Genomic DNA, 24,428 nt, shown 5'->3' with positions numbered 1-24,428 from the left:
AAATAACATTAAGTTAGGTGCAAGTAGAAAGCTATTTGTAGGTAAATGTAGTCTCGTAGTGAATGACATTTGCGGAACCAATTTAACTTTCAGCAAATGCGTAGATATTTATTACTTATATTGATTTTTTGATAAACTAATGATTATGTTTCTATTGCAGATCCCTGGAGCACGGCAGACTGCATGGCCACCAACTAGGATGATTGATTAATTACCTTTTAACAGTCAAACCAAGTTACAATAACTAGGTATCGTTTCTAAGCTCGTGTTATGAAACTTATGAAAAAGTACACGTCCCACTTTGTAATCACATAGTAATAGATCCTTTACGTTTTAGAATATGTGCCCTAAACTACTGTTCAGTTTTATATCTGTATTTGTGTACACTTAAATATTTGTGTAAAACATACAAGATTACAATCTATTATGTATACAGCTAGGTTTGACTGAAAGCGATATGCCCTTACGAAATTAAGCTATAATAGTTAATAAGTATAATGGTTAAACATACGATTCAATGTAAAATATGAGTATGTACTTACAACTATTTGTTAAATAAAATGTGTTACAGATTATCCTCTTTTAATTCAATAAAAAAAACGTACATCGTACTAACCTATACATAATTAGTAATTAATTACGTAACCAGAACATAATCACGTGTTATATTTCTCCGCATACCGCAGATAAATACTGTTTTTTTTTTTATAAATATAGCTAATATAAAATGATATCTTATAAAATTATATAAATAATAATACTGAAAGCATAGCTGAATAGTTTCCCCCCTCCCTCTCCTCAAGCCACATCTTCCAAGACTATTAAACATTTTAATTGAAGCTTTTAGACGCAAAGTGACGAACTCAGCATTCCCGCCTTAAGTGATCTCGTCGCGCGATCAATAGCCATTTAGCGAAACTTCTAGAGGCTTCCCTCCTCTAATGCTGGTTTAAACTTAACGGGCAAGCCGGGAGCGAGCGAGAGGGCGCGAGTGAAGCGCCGCATGCCGTCCCTGTCCATCGACCTGCCGATGTCGGTGCTGCGCGGGAAGCTGTCAGAGGCCAAGATCCGCAAGGCGCATGCGCTGCGCGCGGCCGCCAACCGGAACTTCTTCAACGACATCGGCAAGCGCGGTGAGTCGACAACGGTTCTTCATGAATTTTTGGCTTTATTTCATTTATTTGTACTTAATGTTGGTTACAAGAGTGGTATACTAAGCAGAAAGTGGGTCTCTGAAGGTCATTCTGAAATACTTTTGTGCATAGCACTTTTGGAAAAATGATATTCATCTCCATAGTAAAAAAGTCACGTGAGGAGCAAGAGTCACCCCCTGTCGGCTTAGTATAGCACTTTTGCAAAACCCTGTATAACTTGTGCGGATGAAGAAGGAATAACAAAATGGCGATCGGTACTACAGCTTGTTTAACATTAGAGCTACCCTGACAAGACCCTGGCCTCGTAACAATCCAAAATTATAGTTTTTTCTTTTAAAGGATTATCGCTGTCGACTAGGTACGACCCGTCATTTATAAATTATTTCTTTATTCGCCCAGATTGTACATGGCTTGAAGCTGAAGACAACTCTTCTGTTTGTTGGACAGTACTTGAGCATGTTTATTTATTTCCAACCTAACTGTAAATTGGGTATCAAAGCATGTACCTACGTATGTAGTACAGTAAAACTATTTAACTACGCATTATTTTCTTATGAAAGCTGTCTTCAGTAAGTGTAGGACGAAAAAAAAGTTACTAAGCTTTACTATTGGCATTAGTGTGTTGGCGATTGTGTTTCATGATATATATCGGTAGAAATTTTGAAAGGTTCTAAGCAGAAACTTAGAAAAGCTTCTGTGTGTTTAGTAAATGACCTGAGTATTAAGTGCTATATTTTTTACATAAGTAAATATTATATGAATTTTTGGCAGCTTTCGTACTTGTTTACAGTATAATCGGTCGGGTACTATTTCATATAAAATTTATTACTAACTTATACCTCATATAATTTTCCACAAGTCTTTCCAAATGTCTGATATAATTGCTAACCGGATGGAAACTCTTTATAAATGGATGTTTAACGCACCAATAACATAACAAATATTAATTAAAACTTTATGATAAACAGTTAAAGCGACGAACTAATTTGGAAGGCATTTGACAATAATTACCTATTTATAGTCCCTTGCTACTCGAAACAAAGCTCATGAATAATATTTAGAGTAGTTCGATCCAAACAACTTGATATACACTCACGGGCAATGAAACAGTTCCACTCACAAAATTCCGACACCAAAGGACACAAATTTTTCCAAACATTTCATTTAAAATTTTAATAAAATATTATCGTTTTTAGTTGGTAATATCCTGGATCCTGATGCTCTGTTAAATGTACTTTAATGTTGCAGATGGCGTTATTAAGCTAGCTTTTTCAGTTTAGGAGTAATTTGGTGCTTTTCTGAGTGGAATCTTTTCATTGCCCGTGAGTGTAGTTCCTGAAGTTGACGGCGATTACCTTTCAGTGCTTTGTCAAACTAACCAACTGTCAATCTAAAAAATAAAAATGCGGTGTATAATTTGACAAAGCACATTAGCTGCCAACTTAGAAACTACCAAGTTGTTTGAACCGAGCTGTACCATACCATGCATGCATGCCAGTTTAAACCCTATTCTAATTATAATATGTCTCTTTTCAGGTGCACAATGGGCTCCAGTGATGAATTTAGAAAAATATTTTTAATTTAATAAATAAACTTGCTTTTAAGCATGCAATAATACCTATGTATTTAGAATGCAGCATTTGTAATTAAAATATCCATGCATTAAAACATTGTAGGAAATTCTTCTATTATGGTGATCGTAAACATTTTAGACAAAATTTAGCCGCAGGTGCTCAAGTTTTCAAATAGGCATCTCGTCTCTTACCATTTTGCTGAACAAAATTTAACAAAATCAAATTAATCACTCGATTTTTCAATCACTTAGGCAACTATCTTCTAACATAGAATTTAATTTGAATAGATTGTAGATAAAAAATGGTGTGTAAAATTTTATGGAATAGTTAACTTGGTATTGGCCTTCGTAGTGTATTGAGTATTGTAGATCGTGCAATAAACGTTGTTGAAATTTATATAATTTGTCTTTTATTTTTCCACATTTAGTTGCTTATGTACATTTTGTACTATTGTCTATTTTTTATTAGTACTTATTTTCCGGCTTCATTAAGCAGGTATTATAGTCAGTATTAAGATAAACAAGAGGATGGTTGAAACGTATACAAATTTTGGTCGTCCATTCAATGAATAGAAACGAATTAATAAACAATCAATCATTCCACATTATTAAATATTTACCTAAACCGGGATTTTCCGATCGAAACTAGATTATCCCCAAAATTCATATAACTTACAGCAGGTTTGCAAAAGGTCGTGTAGGTGCAAAAGCCGAGAGGAATCAAAAACTCATACATTTTATATGTGACTTAACCCCTAAGGGTCAATTCAGACGTACCACAACCACACCACAGCCACAACCACACCACAACCACGCGATGTGGTCGGGCGTATATTTTTTATTGACAATGAATAATCCAATTCACACGTGCCACATTTTGCCGTTGTTATCGACCACCTGTGTAATACGACCACATCGCAACCACATCGCAACCACATCGCAACCACGCGGCGGCGGCACCGCGGCAACCTGTTTTCCGTATTAACTGCACACGACGACGTGGTTACCACATCGCAATGACAGCGACAACGCAACCACATCGACATTTTGTCGCTGCCACAACGCAACTGCAAAAAGCCGCTGTCACACAATTCACACGTAACCACAGCTTGACCACATTTTGTCGCTGCGACGTGGTGTGGTTGTGGTACGTGTGAATTGACGCTAAGACCCTGTTCTATCAAAACCAACGTTATTGGCTGTCGAACGGTTCTTCATAGCATGGATTCAATGATGAGGTAAGAATAACTCCCTCCTTAGGAATAAATACGAACTTTCTTAGCTTAGAACATTATTTCCACAAACCTGGATCTGTTATAATTATAAACCTATTTAAGGTTCCCATTCATAAATATCTGAACATTGTAGGTATTGGTCTTCAGAAAAATTAAACTTTAACTGCTATGTTCTGTCACTACTAACTTCTGCTGTCGCTGCACGGGTTCGTTAATAAAATTATCAACGTAGATAAACGTTATATATTACGTTTCGCCATAAATACGGCGCTGTGATTGGTGAAACGCGCATCAAACGAGTTCATCGACGTTCGATAACACACCTGTGCTGGTTCCGCTCATATCACCGCCTATCTACGGCTATCTACGGGATCTTTTCAAAACAAAAATAAACAAATAATGCAGCATTACATTATAACAGCTTTTATTTCAAACTCCTCTCCCGTCTCGCAACGTTCGCTCGGTAAGTAAAAGTGACATTAATAAAAGCGAAATGTATCGCATATCATTTGTTTTTCCCTCGGGGCGCTATACGTCACACAATAATAATTCTTACGAGATGCGACTTCGCGATCGACAGATAATTAGCCGTATTGGTTTCCCATCTTATTACTTATGCATTACGTAATAATATCGAGCTAATAAATATAATGCCAAATATTATAACTACATACATCATTCCAGGCATTCTGATACAGACCCTAAACATTCTTATCTTCGCAACCTTTGTAACAAATATATATATGTATATAGGTATTGCAAAAGGGGGTTTACTGAGGGGGGTCATTCTGAATAGCTTTTTTTCTACTACTTTTGGAGTCTCACACAAAAAAAAAAACAATTTTCCATAGTAGGTAAATCGTCACGTGACCAACACAGTTTCTTATACATAGACAATAAAAAAAAATTGCCGTCCCCTTAGTATACCACTATTGTAATACCCTGTATTGTATACTTACATACAATACAACCCAGTATAACATTGCTTAGGATTCATATCGACTACGGTAAAACAATATGCAGAGTGCATACTCCGATAACTCGGAAAGGTACGAGTGTGTCAAGCACCCATAATGGCGCTTTGTCCTCGCCCGAGCCAATCGCAAAATATTTTGAACCCTATTCATGATTCCAGTAGCGACTGCCAATGATATGATTCAATTCTAAATTTCATTGTAGGCATTCACTCTTCATACGTGCTCGGGAGTTGTGTATTTACACAACGAACTATAATACCCCAGTTCGTTGGAAATACATTTCCATATTAGCTGTACATTGTTTAGGGTTCCGTGTGTCGAAAGGAATGGAACCCTTATAAGATCACTATTTCATACGTCTCTGGCTGTCAGCCAATCAAGACCTGACTTAAATTTTATTTCGTTATTACATATTTCTAAAATGCATTGAGTGCACAGTTTTCTGAATTATTGCATTATTTTTTGTGACAAGAACGAGTATTTTATCTTTTTATTGCACTTGAGCATATTACATTATGTATCCAGATCATAAACTAAAATGTGCTGCTCGCAGTCTAAAATATGTAGACTGGTGTCGCATAAAAACTTTATTTCACTTTTTGAACAACTTTAATTTAGAATACCTATGAACTTAGGTAACAGTATTTATTTCAGCAATACAAAAAAAAAACCCAGGAGTTGTATCCAAAACTATACATATACATTCTCAAACGTATCATCCTTGTATACTCGTACATTGTCACTATAGTCAGGTATAATCAAAAACGATTAATCAGACATAAATTTTATCCTTAAATAATAATTTGCACTGACGTAGTGAGGTACAGAAAAGCTAAAGTTACAGTTAGGTCTACACATTGACAAAAGAATAAAGAAAGGACATGCCATATCAACGAAAAAAATGCGCTTACCTAAACTTTGGTGTCAATTAAAATGGCGGCTTTTTTCTTGAAAAATGTAAACAAACAAATTGTTTGACAGCTGAAGTACCTTGTGTTTGGATGTCAATCTTGGTCAATCAACATGGCGACCGATCGCAATGTTGTAATTTTAGGCAAAGACAAAACTACTGTTGTCCTTTTTTACGTACGATAACACCAATAAGTTAAAAAGAGACGACGATATATTTTTAAGTACCGATTTTTATGCCAAGTCCTCTTTATTCTTTTGTCAATGGATCTACACAACTTGATAGTTCCTAAAGTTGGCTGCCATACACTTTTATGCTCTGTCAAACTAACCAACTGTCAATGTTTAAAAGAATGAAAAGGTGGTTTGTTAGTTTGACAAGTTCCAAAAGTGCATTCGCTGCCCACTTGAGAACTACCAAATTGTTTGAACTTAACTATGACTGGCAGAAAATGCTTTTAGCAATAAGTCCCTTTGTACTTTTATTTGTACAATAAAGAAATAAATAAATAAAAACGATGCAACCTCAAGGATTACGGATTAACCCCCACCCCGGTTTCCAGAGCGCGCGCAGCTCAGAGCGGCGGTGGAAGCGCAAGATGCCGTCGCTCTCCATCAACAACCCGATGGAGGTGCTCAGGCAGCGGCTGATGCTGGAGGTGGCCCGCAAGCAGATGCGCGAGGCCAGCCAGCGACAGGCCGTGGCCAACCGGCTGTTCCTGCAGAATGTCGGCAAGCGAGGTCAGTCGCTACTTCATTGTTAGTAGTAGACTAAGTGCCAATTTCTCCATAATCGGTTAGTGCATAACCAGGTATTAGTAGTTGACTTTTGACACATCTATCAAGAATTTTATATGGAGATGACGTATAATTGATAACCAATCCCTGGTCGGTTAGATAACCGACTATGGAGAAATTGGCAATAAGGGCCGGTTTCACAATGTCTGGGTTATGGCTACCCTGTGGAATAAAAAAAAATGCTATCTCTCTCTGTTATTATGTTTTAGACAGGGACAGCATGTCTTTTTATCATACAGAAAGGTAGTCTTTATCCAGATATTGTGAATCAGGCCCTAACTATTACCTACTCGCTGTTCAACCAGAGATGTGCTTATGCTGCGATGATAGAAAAGATATACGTTTCCACCATACCACTGGTGGAATCATCATCGCGGCTATGTGGACCAAGGAATATGATTAGTGGATATAAATCGCAACACTCGCAACACATCCTTGGCGCATACCCACGCTCAACGTCAATATACTTCAAGACACGGTCACGAACTATAAGCCTTACTGTAGCAAAGTACTGTACAGATTAATCAATTAAATACCTACCTAATTACCTATCTGATATTGACTCTCGTGTATAATATAATGTTGTGTGAAATAAAATTCAGTAATTATATTTATAAACCGGATTTACAAATTGAAAGCCACTTTACTCGTACGAGTCGTACGTAATACAAAGCCATTTTCATCTTAGGTTTATAAACAAACAAAATTAATCCGTTAGACGACACGAGCGGATAAATAAATCTGTTGGGTCCCGTAACTTTGAAATAAACAAAAAGTGAGTTTTCAAACAAAATATGCTTTGTTCATATAATTTTATGTAACAAACAAGTATCTCTTAATAAGTCGCTACAACCGATTTTCCGAAAAATTTACGGTCTAACTGAGGTTACTTGATCTAATGAGCCATATTGTATTGCTATCGCACCATTTTGAACTATTTTGTGTATGAAAATAATAAAAGTATTATAAAAGGTACTGAATTTAAATGGATATTTTCTGCAGGATTCTGGGAAAACTACATGCCAAGCCACTACGCGAACTAGAGACAGATATCTTCCTTTCCGTTCTCTCCAGCCCCGGCCATCAACACTCGAACCAACGTCATCTATTTGAAACAATTGCCTACGTTACAACGATTGTTATTTTGTACAAAATTACACCCCAGTCTAATGGCCTAAAGACTGTCACAAAATAAAGTCTAGTTGTTCTTCTACTTTCCTTAAAAATTGGTAAGGACTGCTTTATAATTTAATTTTGTCTCGTGGTTTTGTGAAAAAAAAAACAGTTAAATAAAGTAGAAGTCATGATCTAAATTACCCGTGACACAATAAATTGTCTTATAAGTGTGCGGCAAGGATCTTTTGGTGAAAATATTTGAAGTAAATATATCAATAAGGCTATCATAGGATCCCACTCTACAGATTTCATGCGTTATAATTATAGTTACGTTATTCTTTAAGTTAATGTGTAGTAAGAATAAGACTGCCTGGGTATTTCCCATGCACGACTAACCGAATAAAGCGATCCAAAAGTGTTTTTTTCCATGTTTTACATACTAAACTGTATTTTTCTTCATTGTATAAGAGACAAAAGATCCTTCACGCACTATGTGTTAAAAACTATTGTATAGAACATTTAATGTTTGCTTGAACAAATAAGCGAATCTATTTTTATCAATTATTTATTTTTTTACGTACGAAGAGACGTTTGTGTCCAGCTCAACACACGTCTCTACTCGGACAGTCAGCAAAATGAATGGATTTATAACAAAAAAATCCGCATTTGTGTATTTTGCTGACTGTATCCCTAGTCATCTTAACTCGCAAGTAGTCTATCGTTCTTATAGTATCACATCTTTGGCTAGTCTGTCTTTTATTAAGTATTATTAGTATTTTTATACGCTTGTTATGATAACAGTTGTTATGTCTTCGTTTATGTTATAATTATAATATTAATGAATATATTGGTGTTTGCATAATTATGTTATTGATCGACACTTGCTTCGTAAATTATTCGTTTTAAATTGAATTTGTATTCCAAAAAATATTTAATTTACTTAACTAATGTATGTACAGTTTAGCTGTAACGATAGAAGTTATTTATGATTAATCTCTTATTTAGTATAAATTTAAGGAAATAAATATATTAGAATATTTACAGTAGGCGAGTGTAATAGAACATACATTATAAATTGCGTTCAATAAAAACGTTAACTTATTAACTAAGCTATTATTGTAATCCTTTGATTTTATGTATTGGTTCGAAAATCTTGATGAAAAACAAATAAAAAATACTTTAAATTGAAAGATCCAGAATCAATCTCACCAGCACGGAAACTTTGATAGTAACGATACAATTTAATTAAAATTAAACCCCATCAATTTTTTATTTTTTCTAATTAGACAAATTGTCGGCTACGTACTACGAGCTACGAGAGTAATGCTACGAACTTGCTACGAGCTACACGCTGCAAAAGTAGGTGCAAACTTTACACGCGCTTTCAGCTAAGCGTTACAAGTTACGAGGTATGGGGCAAGGAAACCTGCATACATAGCACGGGGCGCAAGACATGCCAAAATTTCTCCGTCGTGCTCGTGCGATGTACTTGTCACACAATATCTTGACCTACGCATTTCTTGCGCCCTGCTTCTGACCCCTCTTGAGTAACAGTGCCACAAACACACTAAAAATAAATAGGGGGATAGAATTCGTGTTTTCCTTCTATGCTGTAGTGTCATGTATTTGTTAAAAAATGGAAGTAACATATTACTGATCATTCAATAGATTTTAATAAGAAACTGCAAATCAAATACTAAAGGTTAGTATACATACTCGCCCAACCACAGACATAGTTAGTGAATCCGTACGTAAATAGTAAGAATCATTATAATACTCCTAGTCATATTTACTAGGTTAACAGACATTATATTATTTGAATGAGGGTTAGTTTCAATCAGTTTACTTAAAGTTTTGTTTGTTTAAAACTTTATTTTGTGTTAATTTTTATATCTACGAATCTGGCGAAGCAAAAAGGTGGGTTATATGAATTTCCAAAATCCAAAAACAATATGGGACATATTTTGTCATTTTCTAAATCATCGTAATTTTTGAGATTAATATTCTAACGTACATACATTTTCTATTACACCAAGTTCCGATGTTTTTGTATACCTAGCTAAACAGCTACTTTAACGCGCCAGCATCATTTCGTTAATGCATCGACCAATCGATTCAACTAACTAACGTGTTGCTAAGCACCAACTGTTTACTCAGCTTAACCAACAGAATAACTAAACACTACACCTAATTTAGTTTATCCAGCAAACTGCGCTTCTGATAACGGGAAACTTTTTGGGTATTTGTAAAATTGATATACTTTTATGGGTTTATTTATTACTGACATACCAACACAATATTTACTCTTTATATTGTGACATAGTTTTGAAGGTGCATGGGCGAAGGGTATTAAGTTAATACCAATACTATTAACACATTGAATGCCGACTAAGCATAATTAACGTGATACCAGGTACCATTGCTAAGTACTCAAAGGGTTAATAGTAAAAAACTAATTGTTAATTTATGTCCACCTAGTATTAATGTGTTTGTTTTATTATTTTTTATGTTAATTCATAAAAAATCAAAGGTGATATCGAGCTGGAGGAAACTAACGAAGACGTCAGGTAAGTACTAATATTCTCTGTACTCTATTCGAAATAAAGGGAAAGAAATGTCTAAATACCTATCACTAATGGTCAAACCTGCAAAAATTGACTGCGAGTATTCTTACAAGCGATCCCTTCCTATTTACTGCTCAGTCATACCTAGGCATATAATGAATTATTTTTGTATTTAAAAACAGGTACATTCCTTTAGTTTTATAGTTAAACGGTTTTTATACAGTTTTATCTGTAGGATCGGATTCACTTTAGATTTACAGTTAAATAGGTATACAAAAATAATTTTGTAACTAATAATGTAAGGAACATCCACTGGTGGACATACGTGTTCGGGGAGCAATATCACAAATGAAACCAAAGTTTATTGAATTGAAGCCTAAAACCAGGTTTAGAATTAGATTTAGCCTAGATAGGAGCCCTACGATTTAATGTATTCGGCATAGTATATCGAGCAAAGTAATAGATGCTCCTCAACTCATTCCACTGTGCCTTCTATACAGCGTGAAATTTCATTAATAAGGAGCCAAATCAGCACTTGATAAAATTTCATTACTATTACTATGGGAAAACATGAGCAAATTCACTAAGGGGCCAATTCTGATATACTAAGGCCCTGTTCCACAATGTCTGGTTAGTGGCTACTTGTCAGATAAAATACATGCTGTCACTGTCAAAAAAATAATAACAGAGGGTGACAGTAGTGACAGTTATCTGACAAGTAGCCACTAACCAGACATTGTGGAACAGGGCCTAAGTGAAAAAAATACAAATGTAACAGCTATTTTTTTCAGCTGATAAGTGGAAGTTTTTTATAAACTATTGAATTGTTGTTTTCTCAAATTTCGTATAGTTTAATGCATAGGTTTAGGTATGCTTAGTTATTAAGCATACACAGTTATACCTATGTTATTTGTCAACTTTAGGTTGGATGAGTATTCGGTATTGCCGTAGGGTCAGATACGCAAAGAATATTAATTTTCCGGTCGAAAGAGTAGCTTAACCCGACCTTTGTAGGTACATAAACTGATATTATATTTGTAACCACAAATACGCATATAAATTGCTTTGTTCAAAATATTATGGCCTATTTAAAATGTATAACTCGGTCCAAATGTTGTGAATTTATATGAGCTCATTTACTATTTATAAATTTGTTAATAATAAACGCAAACATAATACTCGGAAATAATGTTACAATATTTTTAAATATTATGTTTGCATTCAGGTAATTTACATTTTTAATTTCCTTTTAGTTAAATAAACAGGCTGGAATTTCAGTGATTACTATAAATATGTAAAGTGATCGAATCGGGTGCATATTTACTTAAAATTTGTTAATCCTCATAAAAGTATGGAGAGGAATAGTTTTCTTATAATATTAAAATATGTTTAAATCACAATACAAAAATTAAAATCACAGGAACTAACTTTCACAGGGCTGAAAAAACCCAAAGACATTTTAAAAGCAACAAAAAAACCTGCAAAGGACGCAAAATATTGATACAAGAGTCACGCTTTGTTTCATTACCATTACCATAAAATACATTTAAATTTTATTTCTTAGAATTCGCTTGAAAACCGTCTCGCATCCGATTGGTATGAAAAAATGCTGATTATTTTTTTCTTTTTACATGGATGGCTCATAAAAGGTTTGACCCTTAGGATTTGTAATGAAAAAAATAAATAAAATTTCTTGTAAGTATAGTTCCCATATAAGTAAATGTATTTACAGGAATTCTATGTTCTTACATCATTGATAGAAGCTATAAGTATGAGCTATAAAAAATGTAAAAAAATAATTATGTGTGTTGCATTGCATCTATCTATCTAGGTCTCAATTGGTATTTTTACCTAGGTTTGTTTAGTACTATATGGCGCACGGCGGCAGCAATGTCATTATCACGTCACCAGCAGGCAAGTATTGTGTCAAGGGATCCCTGGAGCCGGATATTATTGGCTGTATAGTTACTTACATACATCATACAGTGTCATACATGAGTGACTTAATATTATGATGCTGTAGAAATAACTTTTTAAGAAGCGTTCACCTATTGATATCATACGTACCAGACCAAACGAATTTTCATAAAAGTGCAGATACATAATAATGGGTATTAAATTTATTTAACTAAATGTATATTATAATATTTACATGTTGGTGGCGCTTTTCTGTTGCACCCCACCACCCATAGGTACCCATGATGCTGGCTGCGTTTCCTCTTTGTATCGCCATTTTCATAAAATGTATGGGGAAACGGCGAAGGCAATGCCGATGAGGTGGACGCACTAGTGTGAATTTCTATAGATACAAAGAATACTGAATGTGATGCGTCCGTTGCGTACGATGCTGAAGGGTTGACGCTTACCTTTAAAAGAATACGTTTATTTTTCACATTTATCCACGTTTACTTAATTTAAATTTACTCTTTAATATATATATATATATATATATATATGTTATTGCATGTACCTAAGTACAGATAAAAGTGTATTTTTCATAAGTGTGACAAATGTCTTGGAACAAATACAAAAGTAGGTACCGTTTTTGTCAAACGTCGTTTCTAAAGATTTTAATAAAAAATACGAGTAGGGAGGTACTAAGCTCAGAGTAATATTATGGCACATACAATACATGTAAGTATTACTAGCTTTGAATTATATAGGTGTTTATTCAAACATTTTGAGTAGCAAAATGAATGCGGGTTACCATGAAAAATTTGTTCCATCCCAGTCATTAGTTTTTGATAAATATTGTTTAATTGTAATTACAAATTAAAAACACACATTATAGCGCAGTGGATAGTAACAATGACAACTGCGTCGAGGGTCCGTGCAGATTTTAAAAAGTCTATGTACTCATATTTATTTATTACTAGCTGTTCCCGCGAGCTTCGCTTCGTCTTAAAAAGTTTCCCTTGAGAATTCCAGGATAAAAAGTAGCCTATGTTCTTTCTCAGGGTCTAGACCCTATGTATACAAATTTCATTCAAATCCGTTCAGTAGTTTTGGCGAGAAAGAGTAACAGACAGACACAGTTACTTTCGCATTTATAATATTAGTTGGGATAATCTTACTAGATTTTCCCGAGAGCTGTAGAGATATATCTACCCCACATTGTAAAGCTCACATACTAACTAACAAAACAAACCTCATACTTAGGTACTACGTATACCGCTCTTCTACGAGAAAGATGAACAAACAAATAAATACTACGGCAATCACTGTTTATACTCCATGAAACGACTACGTGCTGTTTGCTATACCATTATTTTCGGTATTGCGTAAAAAATGTGGCACTTTTCTTTCTTAATATTTATTCTTTCATACCTTTTAATCCCTGACTGAAAGTCTGGGGTCTTATACATTCCATATTCGATATTCGTGTCTGTAGTAGGAGGTAGGTACAATACGTAACGTATAGCTCAGATGGACTTTCAAAGTTTAATCATATTCTATTATATTCTCTGTGGGGGTGTAAGTAAGTACCTGCACCTGGCTCTCTCGAGTGGAACCTTTGTGCATATCCACAAGGTCTAAACTGCCTTCGTAAGCTTGGACTATTTCCCACCACGCTGATCCACTGCGGGTTGGTGAGTTCACATACTCGTATCTAGGTGTGCTAGATCCAGATATGCAGGTTTCCTCACGATGTTTTCCTTCACATTGTACTTAAATTCAAAGAACTCATTGGTACATGTCAGCGCCGGGATTCGAACCCGCATCTCTGGCGTGAGAAGCGGGCGCCTACCCGACTGAGCTAACTACCTACCACCGCTCGTACACGCTCGTCGTAGATACGTACGTACGTATAGCTCAGATGGACTTTCAAAGTATAATCCCTTTTCTATACAATTGTAGAGTACTGGATATCGAGAAAATACTAACAAAGGTTGAGTCGGCAACCGATCCTGATTGGTGATGTTTTTTTGTTACCCATTCGACTGCAGGTTAGTAATCAGGGGCTATTCAGTGGCTATGTTATTGTTAACTCGGTGGAGGGGAGAAAATGTACAGTGTTCGGGTTTTTATTTCAGTTTAAAACTGTATAACTCTTACAGCAAACGCATTAATAATAGGTTACCTTTACCTATACCTACCTAGTGAATGAAACACCTTACATTGTTCCCCCGATAAAATTATAGGTAAGCTCTAGTACTTATATCTGAATATTGAGAATCCAGCCCTTATTCCCCAGAGACACAGTCAGGAGGCTAGTTCTTGAAGTCAGATTCAGTTAAGAACATTTAGCAGAATTTAAAAAAGTCAAAAAAGTTACAAAGAGTAGGTAAGTACAGAATAAGATGAACAATTATAAGAACTACTTCGAATAAATCAGCCATTGTTATTTACTAACCACTAGTCTACTATCATGCCTTGAAAATTCAAATTCAAAAGGTATTTATTGCCACAAAATGCACACAGCTAGCCTCGTGTATGCCAAGCATTAGTAGGACACAATTTTGAAAAAAACTTTACTGTTTTCGCAATTTTATTCCTGCTCAATCATATCTGACAGACTGTTAGCAGGTACCTACTTATGAACAGTGTGAGATGTCGACAGTAAATTGATTACGGTCCCAATGGACGAGTGAAACATTTTCTATTCGGTATTTTTTTCCCGAAAACAAAAGAAAGTCGAAAAGTGTGTATTGTAGTTTTTGCTTTTTCGACGAGAGACTATAAAATGATAACCTACTTATTTGCAAAATCGCACACTTTATTTTCATGACTTATAGATGGACAGATTTTTCCTATGCTTAAGTAGTATGTATCAATATCAACTAGCACTCGTGTAGTACTAACCTATATTTTTATTTCAGGATAGAGAAAATGGAAGTTTTTATGTTCTGTGTTATACTTGAGGTGGCTCTTCAGCAGATGAAGGTAGTTGGTAAGTTTGTGGCTCTACTTTTATTGGTTGATGGGAGGTTCGTAGACTACTAAAAACGTACTCACTTACATAAGTAGGTAAATTACGGCTAATATTTATTAAGTATTATATTACTTACGTACCTACTTTCGTACCTGTCCGACAAAACGAATTATTCGCCTACACTTAAATCCTATTTACATAATTAAGTACTAGGTATATCCTTTTTAACCGACTTCAAAAAAAGGAGGAGGTTGCCAATTTGTACCTATCTTTTTTTTGTTCATCGATTACTCCGCCGTTTATAGACCGATTTTGAAAATTCTTTTTTTGTTGTAAGTATTGGTTTGAGCTCCCAGGTGGTCCCATTTTTTTTTACTATCTATGTTTACATTTGAAATAGGTATAGGTACCTAATTAATTACTTATCTACTACACATCTTATCAGTAATCAGTACTAGAGTCCGCACCACCGCTGAAGTCAGATAGCCATCCATAGCTTCCTATGGATTCCTTTCGCCAAATACGCAAACGCGAATAGCCAAGTGGGGTACCAAGGGGGTCACTCTATATGACGAAAAACTAAGTTTCGGGGCGCTGCTTCGCGAGCCACGACTCTATCTCCTTGTATTGAACATGCCATGCTCTCGGTCGTTTATTGTCAGTATAGATAGAGTATCCCTCCAACATAAGTTTTTCAGTGATGGCGCGGACTCTATAGCTCGACAACTTCGTGCGCGACCCTCCTTGCGGGGTGACAGACGCGGAGGGGACGAGGTACCCAAGACGACAGCAGGTAGCGGGAGGGGGAGCGGGGAAGGGCAACGAGTGCATTGCATGTCATTATTGCGGCAGTCTCGGCCGAGCAGTCGAGGCGGCCACATGTGTTGTAAAATCTGTCATAATCTGAGTTCGATGCACATGAGACCAATGATCCTGAGACCATTTGTCTTATGATGAGTGTTGAGGCCGGAGCCTCCACAATCGTTGGAATGTTTGGGTACCTTTTTAATAAAAATCGCTTTAAGCGATAAGACCGACATTTTTGTACATATGTGTTAGTATTTAAGTTATAAAAGTTAATTTTATGTGTGTGTACAAATAAAGAATATTCTATCTATCTATTATCATTATATAATTATTAGATATCTATAATTCGTCAACAAAATAACGTTAAAAACCACAAATCGTATAATTTCTCAAATTAAGGGGCTTCTTGTAGAACAGCGTAAAATTGAAGGTGGAAGATGATAATCTTCTTCATTAAAGAAAATGGAAGTCACTAATGATTCTGGTGATTACGAAGTTGTGGAACACAAAAAGACATTGTTCGATAGTGCATCTCTGCAAATAAAATATACACATGTGAAGAGAATCAGAAAGTATACAAGAATAATAAAGACATAAGCTTCGCCGAAAATAGTGCTGAAATTGATAGAAACATGTCATGGTAGAAACGATGAAGGGAGAGGATGAACAAACAGCTACTGCGACTCGGAAGTGGTGGCCAACAAGATATTCCTCATCGTAAGGATTCCGGAACCTTGGAATATTTAGGTACCTTTTACTTTTTATACTCATAGAACATCAACACTCATAGAATCAAATTTTACTTACTCTTATATTACGTCAGAAATAGTTACAAGCTATCGCGAGATTAATCCGGGCACACTTTTCTACGTGTGTAGCATGTCGTGCTACCTCGCCCCCGCCACTTCTTTCACCCCGCAAGGAGGGTCGCGCACGAAGTTGTCAAGCTATAGTATACCACTTTTGCCCTAGATTGCTTTCCAGTAACGCCATCTTTTGACTAGATGTTAATTTTTTAGATGGCTGCGCTACATTACAGGCGACACAGAACCCTGCCGATGGCCATACGATGTTGGAATTCCAGCGAGCTAAGCTGCTTAGAGATAGGTAAGATCCTCAACAGATGGCGCTAAATAAGGTTTTATTATTTTATTAAATAGCGCTCGTTCTTTGCAAAGCATTGATGAAGAAGAGTTCTCGATTTAGTATTTTATTAGCATATACGGGCTAGTAGTATCATAGTCTATGGTATTAGTATTATTAGGTATACTGGCTAGATTTTTCATAAATAAGTATTAGGTGCTGCCCGCGAGCATACATAGGTACACATACCACATTTCATGAAAATCTGATCGTTAGTTTTTACGTTGAAACACCTAACATCCTTACCAACTTTCACGTTATATTTTCCAGGAAACTGCTGTCGGACATCATACGGGCCACAGTGGTCGAGATGGCAGAGACCGGGGGTTGGCGGTGTCTGCGCCAAGCAATAATCTCCCTTCAGCAAAGAGCAGAACAGTCCACAGTCCTGCAGCAAGACCATGATCGGCTACGTATGTAAGTACTGTTTTTTTGTCTATGGTGTGCGCCGAAAAATCATTTTAGCAATCTAAATTAAGCCTATACAAGGCCTACCTAGATTGTGTTGTTAACAAAAAGCTTAGTAGTTAAGAGAGATCCAGAGGATAGGTAAAGGTAAATGTTAGTTCACTTTACGCATAGGAACCTACCAACCTACGGAGGCCGAGGGAAACCCTCTATAGATTTGGTACCTCTCATTGATCAGAGATCACCCATTCATTTCAGAGTGCGGGCAGCTGTGACTAACGAGTTGAAATCTAAACGGAAGCAGAACGCCAAAGAGCTGCGGCTTTGTGATATGCACATCACTTTTCTTAAGGACAAGAAGGAGGTACTTACTTACTTACTTAGTTATATGGAAAACCGTATCTACGAATTACCTACAAAAACTGGTGAAAGTGCTGATTGCTCTCCATTCTTCAGCTTACACACAATTCATCTAATATTAATGTAACTACCTAATCTGTAATACACATACATTTTAAAAATCATACAAAACTTAGGTACACCTGTCGATGAGAGGAAAGTGTTTGCTGATGAAGTGTTTCCCTCTATTTAACTATCAGAATATAAAAAATCTTATCTGACCACCCTAACAATGTATTCAAATCGGCTACCAGGATGACATAAAGAACGCGGAGCTCCGTCTAGTCTACGCGGACAAGTGGCTGAACGCGCAGGCAGAAGTACTGGAGATGCAGCACCGGGCTCTCAGGGCGGCGCGGCCGTCGGCAACCAACGAGACCAGGGTCCACCGCGAGCTGAGCCGGGCCTACGACTTGCAAGTAGAGGTACGGGGATCAGCTTAATTGGATCGTCCTGGTTTTTTTTTACAAAGATCTGGATGGCTCTGCATCTTACACAATAAGTACTCACCCACCTACCTACAAATATTTTATTCCATAACGATCCCATCGATACCTAGACAACCTATCTACCTACTTCTTAGATAGCACATTGGTAACAAACACTATAGCGGTACTAAAGTGTTCCATAGTGGTGGACGGATTAGGCAGGCAGCATAGGGAACTCTCTCACTGGTTGCGCCGTATTTGCTACCTACCAACTATAGAACTACTTAACCCTGATCTTGTTAGAAACGAGCTGAGGCGAGACTCTACCATAACTATTAGATGCTTTTAGATATACCTATATGCTCATTATTATCCGTCTGCAAATTCCAGGAGCGTGAGAAAGCCGTGGAGTACTGGCGTGCGAAGTACTCGGACGACACGTCCAGCATCAACATGCGGCTGGCGGTCAAGTGCGAGCAGCTGCGCGTGGCCGTGGCTCGGCGGGAGGAACTTCAGAAGCTGGTAGGGGAAATTCAACATTACCAGTCAAGCTGTTGAAAGGAGCGCTACTTCATACTGGCCCCACCTCAGTCTACACAAGAATACTGGACTGTTCGTGGTGACTAGAAGTTCCACCTTACACCACGGGCGCAGCGACCATGCAGCGACCCAAAATAACGTTCACCTTATTAAGCTTGTTGGATATAATGATAATAATCTATGGAAAATGGGTTCCCTCATCTCGCCTAATCTTTATTGCCCTAAACTCGTTTCGCATAACTTGTAAGGTCTAAACTTTTTTGGTAGAATCATCACTTCGCCAAGACTTACGTGGCATAAGACTCGTTTCGTCTAAAACTCTTTTGGCACAAACTTGAAACACCTAAGTCTCGTTTGCTCAAATTGTTTGTATTTTTATAATCTTGTTTCTCCTAATATTATCTTAATAATTACTATATAAAGTATGTTGTAAATGTACTAATTGTGGTATTTTTCTCCTACATCCCAAAAATCACGATCACGATCACGATGATCAAAATATCGAAAGTGAATTACCATTAAGTATAATGATTACAAACGGTATTAAACCCCATGGGATCAAAACCTAAAGATAGGTGCGACGACGAGCAAAGCGAGGAGGAGCGTGTTAGGTGCACATCATCGTCAAAAGCAAAGCGGAGCGTTCCCACATAGCGGCCACAATACAAGGCACCAGTTTGCGCTATGTAGGGAGACGCTCCATCAAAGTTAAAGCCAAACGAATATTATTACTTTGTATAACCTATGCCATAGCATTATTTTATTGATTTGGCCATACCATAATTAGGCTAAACAAGATTATGCGAATTAACTTTTTACTAAAAGAGATTTATGCCATACGATTTTCGGCGAAACGAGACTTTGACCAAACGTTACTATGCAATATGAGATTAGGCAAATAAATCTTAGGCCAAAAAAGGTACAACCATGGAAAATATTATTCTTACAGTATAACCTTCATGAAGGTGAGATGAGATCCTGGCTGACATTCAAGAGAGAAAGGGCTGCTCGTTTAGAACGTGAAGAGCGGGTTCGCCGAGCAGCTACTACCTTGCAAGCCTGGTGGCGTGGGCTCATGGTTCGCAGAGGGCTGGGCGCCTTCAAACACCTTCGCAGTGCTAAGAAGACTCCGAATAAAATGAAGAAGAAATAAAAACATAGTGGCATTATGATCTTTATGTTTGTGCCGGCCTATTTTAAGAATACAATAAAAAAATAAAATTCTAGTGATGTGAACAAATATTTTTATTCTTATATTTGAGTGAATGAATATCAAACTGCCATATGTCACGTCCACGCAAAATTTGGGAAATGGAGGTTTTTGTTTTCTCTATTATTTAATGGTCATAGAACTTGCCCCGTGATTTAATCAGTTGACTTGTGACCTTAAGAATGTATTTTAATAAACAAGTCCATTATAACACTCATAGAAATGCGTAAAAGTTAAATCAAATCAAATCAATTCTTTATTTGTGAACATAGGTAATGTATGAATAATAGGTGTTAAGTACAATGTTGAGATATCTATGTTCTATCTGGTCACAGATGTACAAATCATCATGCAAATCATGCATACATGCTTTCTTCATAATTTAAATGTTAGGTACAAAAAAAAATATTAGGTATATTACTTAATGAATTTTGTTAATACAATAATGTCTCAATTAATAAATGTCAATATTGAATAAAATTACTAATTATATAATGTTATAGTGTTTCATCAGTCAAATATTCGTTTATTGTATAATAGCATTTTCCTACTAGTAGTTCATACAATTTCTTTTTAAACAAATTATAATTTAAACTGTGGAGATAATTCGGAATTTTATTAAAAATTTTTGGTCCCATGCATAATATATTTTTCCGCATCAACGCAGTTTTTGACGACGGATAACTGACGTAATTCATATATTGTGACCTAATTGATCTGTGACGTGTCTGGGAGACTTTGACAAACAGTTTTGGGTTGGTTTTTACAAACACCGCAACTTCATATATGTATAAACATGGGAAAGTAAGTATTTTGAAAGACTTAAAGTGTGGCTTACAACTCTCATCTGGTTTTAATTTGCAAATAGCTCGTACACACCTTTTTTGGGCCTTAAATACAGTTTCTCTCTCGGTACAATTTCCCCAGAAAATTACGCCATAGCGTAACGTTGACACTACATAACCATGGTATGCTGACAGAACTGTGTTACGGCTTACAATTTTTGATAATTTGTATAAAAGATACGATGATTTACTTAGCTTCTTACAAACATTTTCCGCTTGAAATTTCCATGTCAGCTTATTATCTATATTTAATCCTAGAAACTTTGTTACGGATACATTTTCTATTTCCGTTCCATCATAATTAATTGTTTGGACTTATAGCAGTTTGATATGCCCATAAAAGACTTATGCTGTTTTGATATGAGTCATAAGGACTTGTAGTTGTTTGAAAAATTATATCATGGGCCGGACTCAGTAAGACTAATATAGTCTATATTCTATTAAATACAATGAAGTTAATCAACCAAAATTTATCGGTAGAAAAGAACCTACCTACCGTATTATATTCTACCCGATACGGCCCTGTGTTTACTACGAAAATGCTTTGTGATTGACACGTGGGTTGGAAAAAAAGGGGTTAAAACTTACTTCGCCATAGTTTTCTGTCGTTTTTTTGCTACACTCTTCAATATGTTCCTTTTCCGAGCTTTATCAGGGTCCACAATCACAATTTCCTCAACATTTTCATTCATATTCGTTATAAAACACTGGGAGCACACACCACAGCCTCGAAATTCTCACCAAGACTGACGCCATGTTGAAAAAATTACGCTCTGTGATTGGCCGGAATGGACTTGTGAAAATTTGTAATGCGAAACGGTTAGACTTAAAAGGATTTGAAAAAAACTTACTTATTTAACGGCTTTTTTCTCATGGGTGCCTCGCACTTATTGGAACTTGAAGGGCATAGGCAAACTGACATTTTAACGCAAAACACGACCAAATCAAAAAGTCAATTTTTCGGGTAGGTGGACATATGGCATTTTGATATTCATCCACTCATTTATAATGTACCTAATTTTACCATGGTTAAAATTAAATAAGAAAAGATATTGAATCTTGATATGCAAGTAGACATAGACACGTAGACGGACGAGGAAAAACCGAAGAGTTCCGTTTTTGTCCTTATAGGGTAAACCTTAAAGTCAACCTAAATTCCCAAATTAAAATCTACATACTTACATTATTTACTGGTGGTTGCAAAAATCATATTTTAACTCAACAGCATGTTAGATAAAGTTAAAGCGTTGGCATAATTATTAGTGGAAAAAAAGTTAACCTAAAACCTAGGTATATTGTAAGTTTGTAAGTGGAACATCACTATTTTCAAACTTTACTTTCACTCACTCATTCGATCACTCTATCGTTGTCTGTGGTCTGTGACGGATGTCTTTCATTCATTCTCATTCACCGTTCCGTTCGGTCACCGGTCAGCCCACTTTTTTTAATTTAGCTGTCAGTTGATTTTTGTTGTGAATGGACGTGTCGCTCGTGTTAGTGATATTTGCTGATCCGTAAAATGTTCCGAATCATAAATGTTTAGTTAAACTAGGATAAATTGGGACCAAAAGTGATTTTATTGCTTAATATTGGTGAAGTGCTATACAAGGAACATTGAATACATGTGGTGGATGTGAAAACCCATAGTTGCTTTTCGCAGAAGTTGTTTCCCGGAAACTTTGTTTTGGTGAGTTGCATTCGCATATTATTATGGAAATTGCTCTTCTAGTGAAGAAAAAAGAACTTAACTTAGATATTTTAGCACGTGCAAAAACAGTTCAACTATAATATAAAATTTAAGTAGGTAGTTTTATTTCTGAGTTGTGGGTAGGTAAGGTCCATGCAGGTGAGTAATTGATAAAAAAAGTGAACCTACTTAGATTTCGTGCGCAAAATCTTGTCTGTAATGCTATCCCACCCCATGTGAATATCTTTGCTTTTTCTGAACTTAGTACAAGTAATAAATTAAACCGTAGGTAAACTCGTATTTCTTATTTAAAACGTAATAATACTTGTCATCCCACAAGAGTATACCATGATTTTGGCTGTTCTCAACCAGCCACTACAGAGAATTAAAATGATTCATACAATGTACACAAGTAGCAAGTAGTTTGGCTAGGAATACCTAGTTGTCCAAGAAACGCTGACCCTGAATAAGGACAAGGCTGGGAAGAAGAAGTTGTCCAACCAAGTACCTAGAGAGCCCTGAAGTTGGGAGGGTTTACAGTTTTGTACCAACCATCAATCTTTGAAATAAAAAATAGGTACCGGAAATATATATCTCATTAGATTAAGCAAAGAAAAAGAGAGCTAGGTAGATTTAATATTATATTTACTCAAAAACTACAGACTTTTTGGCTTGTTTTGAAGATGGGATTCCCCAGAGCAATTATGATTAGGTACTACTTAAATCAAACAAAACAAAAAAAAAAACTAAACTAAAAATTTACTGCAATTTTCTATTTAATCTTAATTACAATAACACCTACAGACCTATTTCTGATTAATCTTTTATCCTGTACCGGTATAGGATAAAAGACAGTATCCATGCAGTTACATATAAATTGATTTATTAATATCATATGAATTTTAATATTCCTTGTATGAATTAGTTGAATTACCCATCCGTCCTAGGTAAATTACTATGCGTTTAGGACTTCAATGATTGAATTAACAATTGGATCATGGAAGTAGTACCTATTGGATAAAAATATTTGGAATCAAGTCAAGATAAATAAGTAGTGTAAGTATTTTATTTTCATACATAGACATTAGTGGGTGTTAACATAAATAGGTAAAAATATGCATAGATTGCATGTTAATAATACACTTTCAAACTATGAATATGCAAAAAGTATGTACAAATTTACCTAGAAATTAATAATAACAGAACAGAAAACAATGTTAATAATTTAATTATAATAATTAATAAGACGAAGTTAATTAAAACTGTATTCAATCTGCTTGCAATAACTATGCTTTTCTGCTTCGCACAGCATCAGTCAATCCAAGCGTTCATAATAAATACGTACGTATTATTTATTGTGGCACACAGTTACATACCCACTCAAATACATTCATACATACTTGTAATAAAGTGAAACAGTTTCTTTTACCGCGTAGCTACTTAAACAATTATAGTTAAGTATTCTTTACCATTTATAAGCCCGAAGGTGGTTTACTTACGAGCGGCGTGTACATGCAGCCACAGCATATATGTCAATTAGTGCGTTAATCAGCCTGTCGGTGGCCGGTTGCATCAGGGTTCTCGGAAGCTGATCAGACTCCGCACGGAACGGAGCAAATTGCACGCAGATATGTGTGCCGCCAGCGGAGGGTCACTTTAGCTTAGGCAAAAGACTTACCCCCTTAGCTATTGAACTGTTTTGTCACTCCCTGTCAAAGAACAAATTGATTTCTGTCAGAGAGTGACAAAACAGTTCAGAATA

The 24,428-nt window shown here is 36.0% G+C and overlaps 3 protein-coding genes across 9 annotated transcripts in view; all 3 read left to right on the top strand.

Moving 5' to 3' along the window:
• The window catches only part of LOC105391724 (diuretic hormone 45), a 76,326-nt gene extending 68,316 nt beyond the window's left edge, over positions 1-8,010 (top strand). For 2 of the 5 annotated variants that reach the window (XM_038108230.2, XM_038108229.2), the window contains 2 exons: positions 6,412-6,589; positions 7,649-8,010. In XM_038108230.2, the coding sequence (XP_037964158.2) occupies positions 6,412-6,589; positions 7,649-7,689 (219 nt within the window). In that variant the 3' untranslated portion in view covers positions 7,690-8,010. Of the gene's footprint in view, positions 1-160; positions 310-967; positions 1,134-2,690; positions 3,226-6,411; positions 6,590-7,648 lie in introns of those variants that run through there. The other 3 variants (XM_038108235.2, XM_038108233.2, XM_038108232.2) reach the window with 2 other exon arrangements.
• Positions 8,011-15,119: 7,109 nt separating this feature from the next.
• Positions 15,120-20,141, top strand: LOC105391738 (dynein regulatory complex protein 9-like). The gene is made up of 7 exons (XM_038107925.2): positions 15,120-15,217; positions 17,026-17,113; positions 17,420-17,566; positions 17,816-17,921; positions 18,211-18,381; positions 18,775-18,906; positions 19,874-20,141. Exons 1-7 carry the CDS (start codon positions 15,157-15,159, stop codon positions 20,075-20,077), a joined length of 909 nt encoding a protein of 302 aa, XP_037963853.2. The 5' UTR covers positions 15,120-15,156; the 3' UTR covers positions 20,078-20,141.
• A 2,272-nt stretch (positions 20,142-22,413) lies between these two features.
• LOC105391725 overlaps positions 22,414-24,428 on the top strand; it is a 41,469-nt gene continuing 39,454 nt past the window's right edge. For all 3 annotated transcript variants that reach the window (XM_048625781.1, XM_048625780.1, XM_038108474.2), the window contains exon 1: positions 22,414-22,666. The gene's annotated coding sequence lies outside the window, so the exon portion shown is untranslated. The remainder of the gene's footprint in view (positions 22,667-24,428) is intronic.

This window comes from Plutella xylostella, chromosome 15 (assembly GCF_932276165.1).
Source record: "Plutella xylostella chromosome 15, ilPluXylo3.1, whole genome shotgun sequence".
NCBI classification, from domain to species: domain Eukaryota; kingdom Metazoa; phylum Arthropoda; class Insecta; order Lepidoptera; family Plutellidae; genus Plutella; species Plutella xylostella.
Note: the sequence above shows the minus strand (reverse complement) of the source record. Positions and strands in the feature narration are given on the sequence as shown.

Excerpts from the sequence above, each read along its gene's own strand:
- LOC105391738 (XM_038107925.2), top strand. The coding sequence starts at position 15,157 with ATGGAAGTTTTTATGTTCTGTGTTATACTTGAGGTGGCTCTTCAGCAG. Across the intron at positions 15,218-17,025 it reads TCAGCAGATGAAGGTAGTTG|ATGGCTGCGCTACATTACAG; the intron begins GTAAGTTTGTGG and ends TTAATTTTTTAG. Across the intron at positions 17,567-17,815 it reads GACCATGATCGGCTACGTAT|AGTGCGGGCAGCTGTGACTA; the intron begins GTAAGTACTGTT and ends CATTCATTTCAG.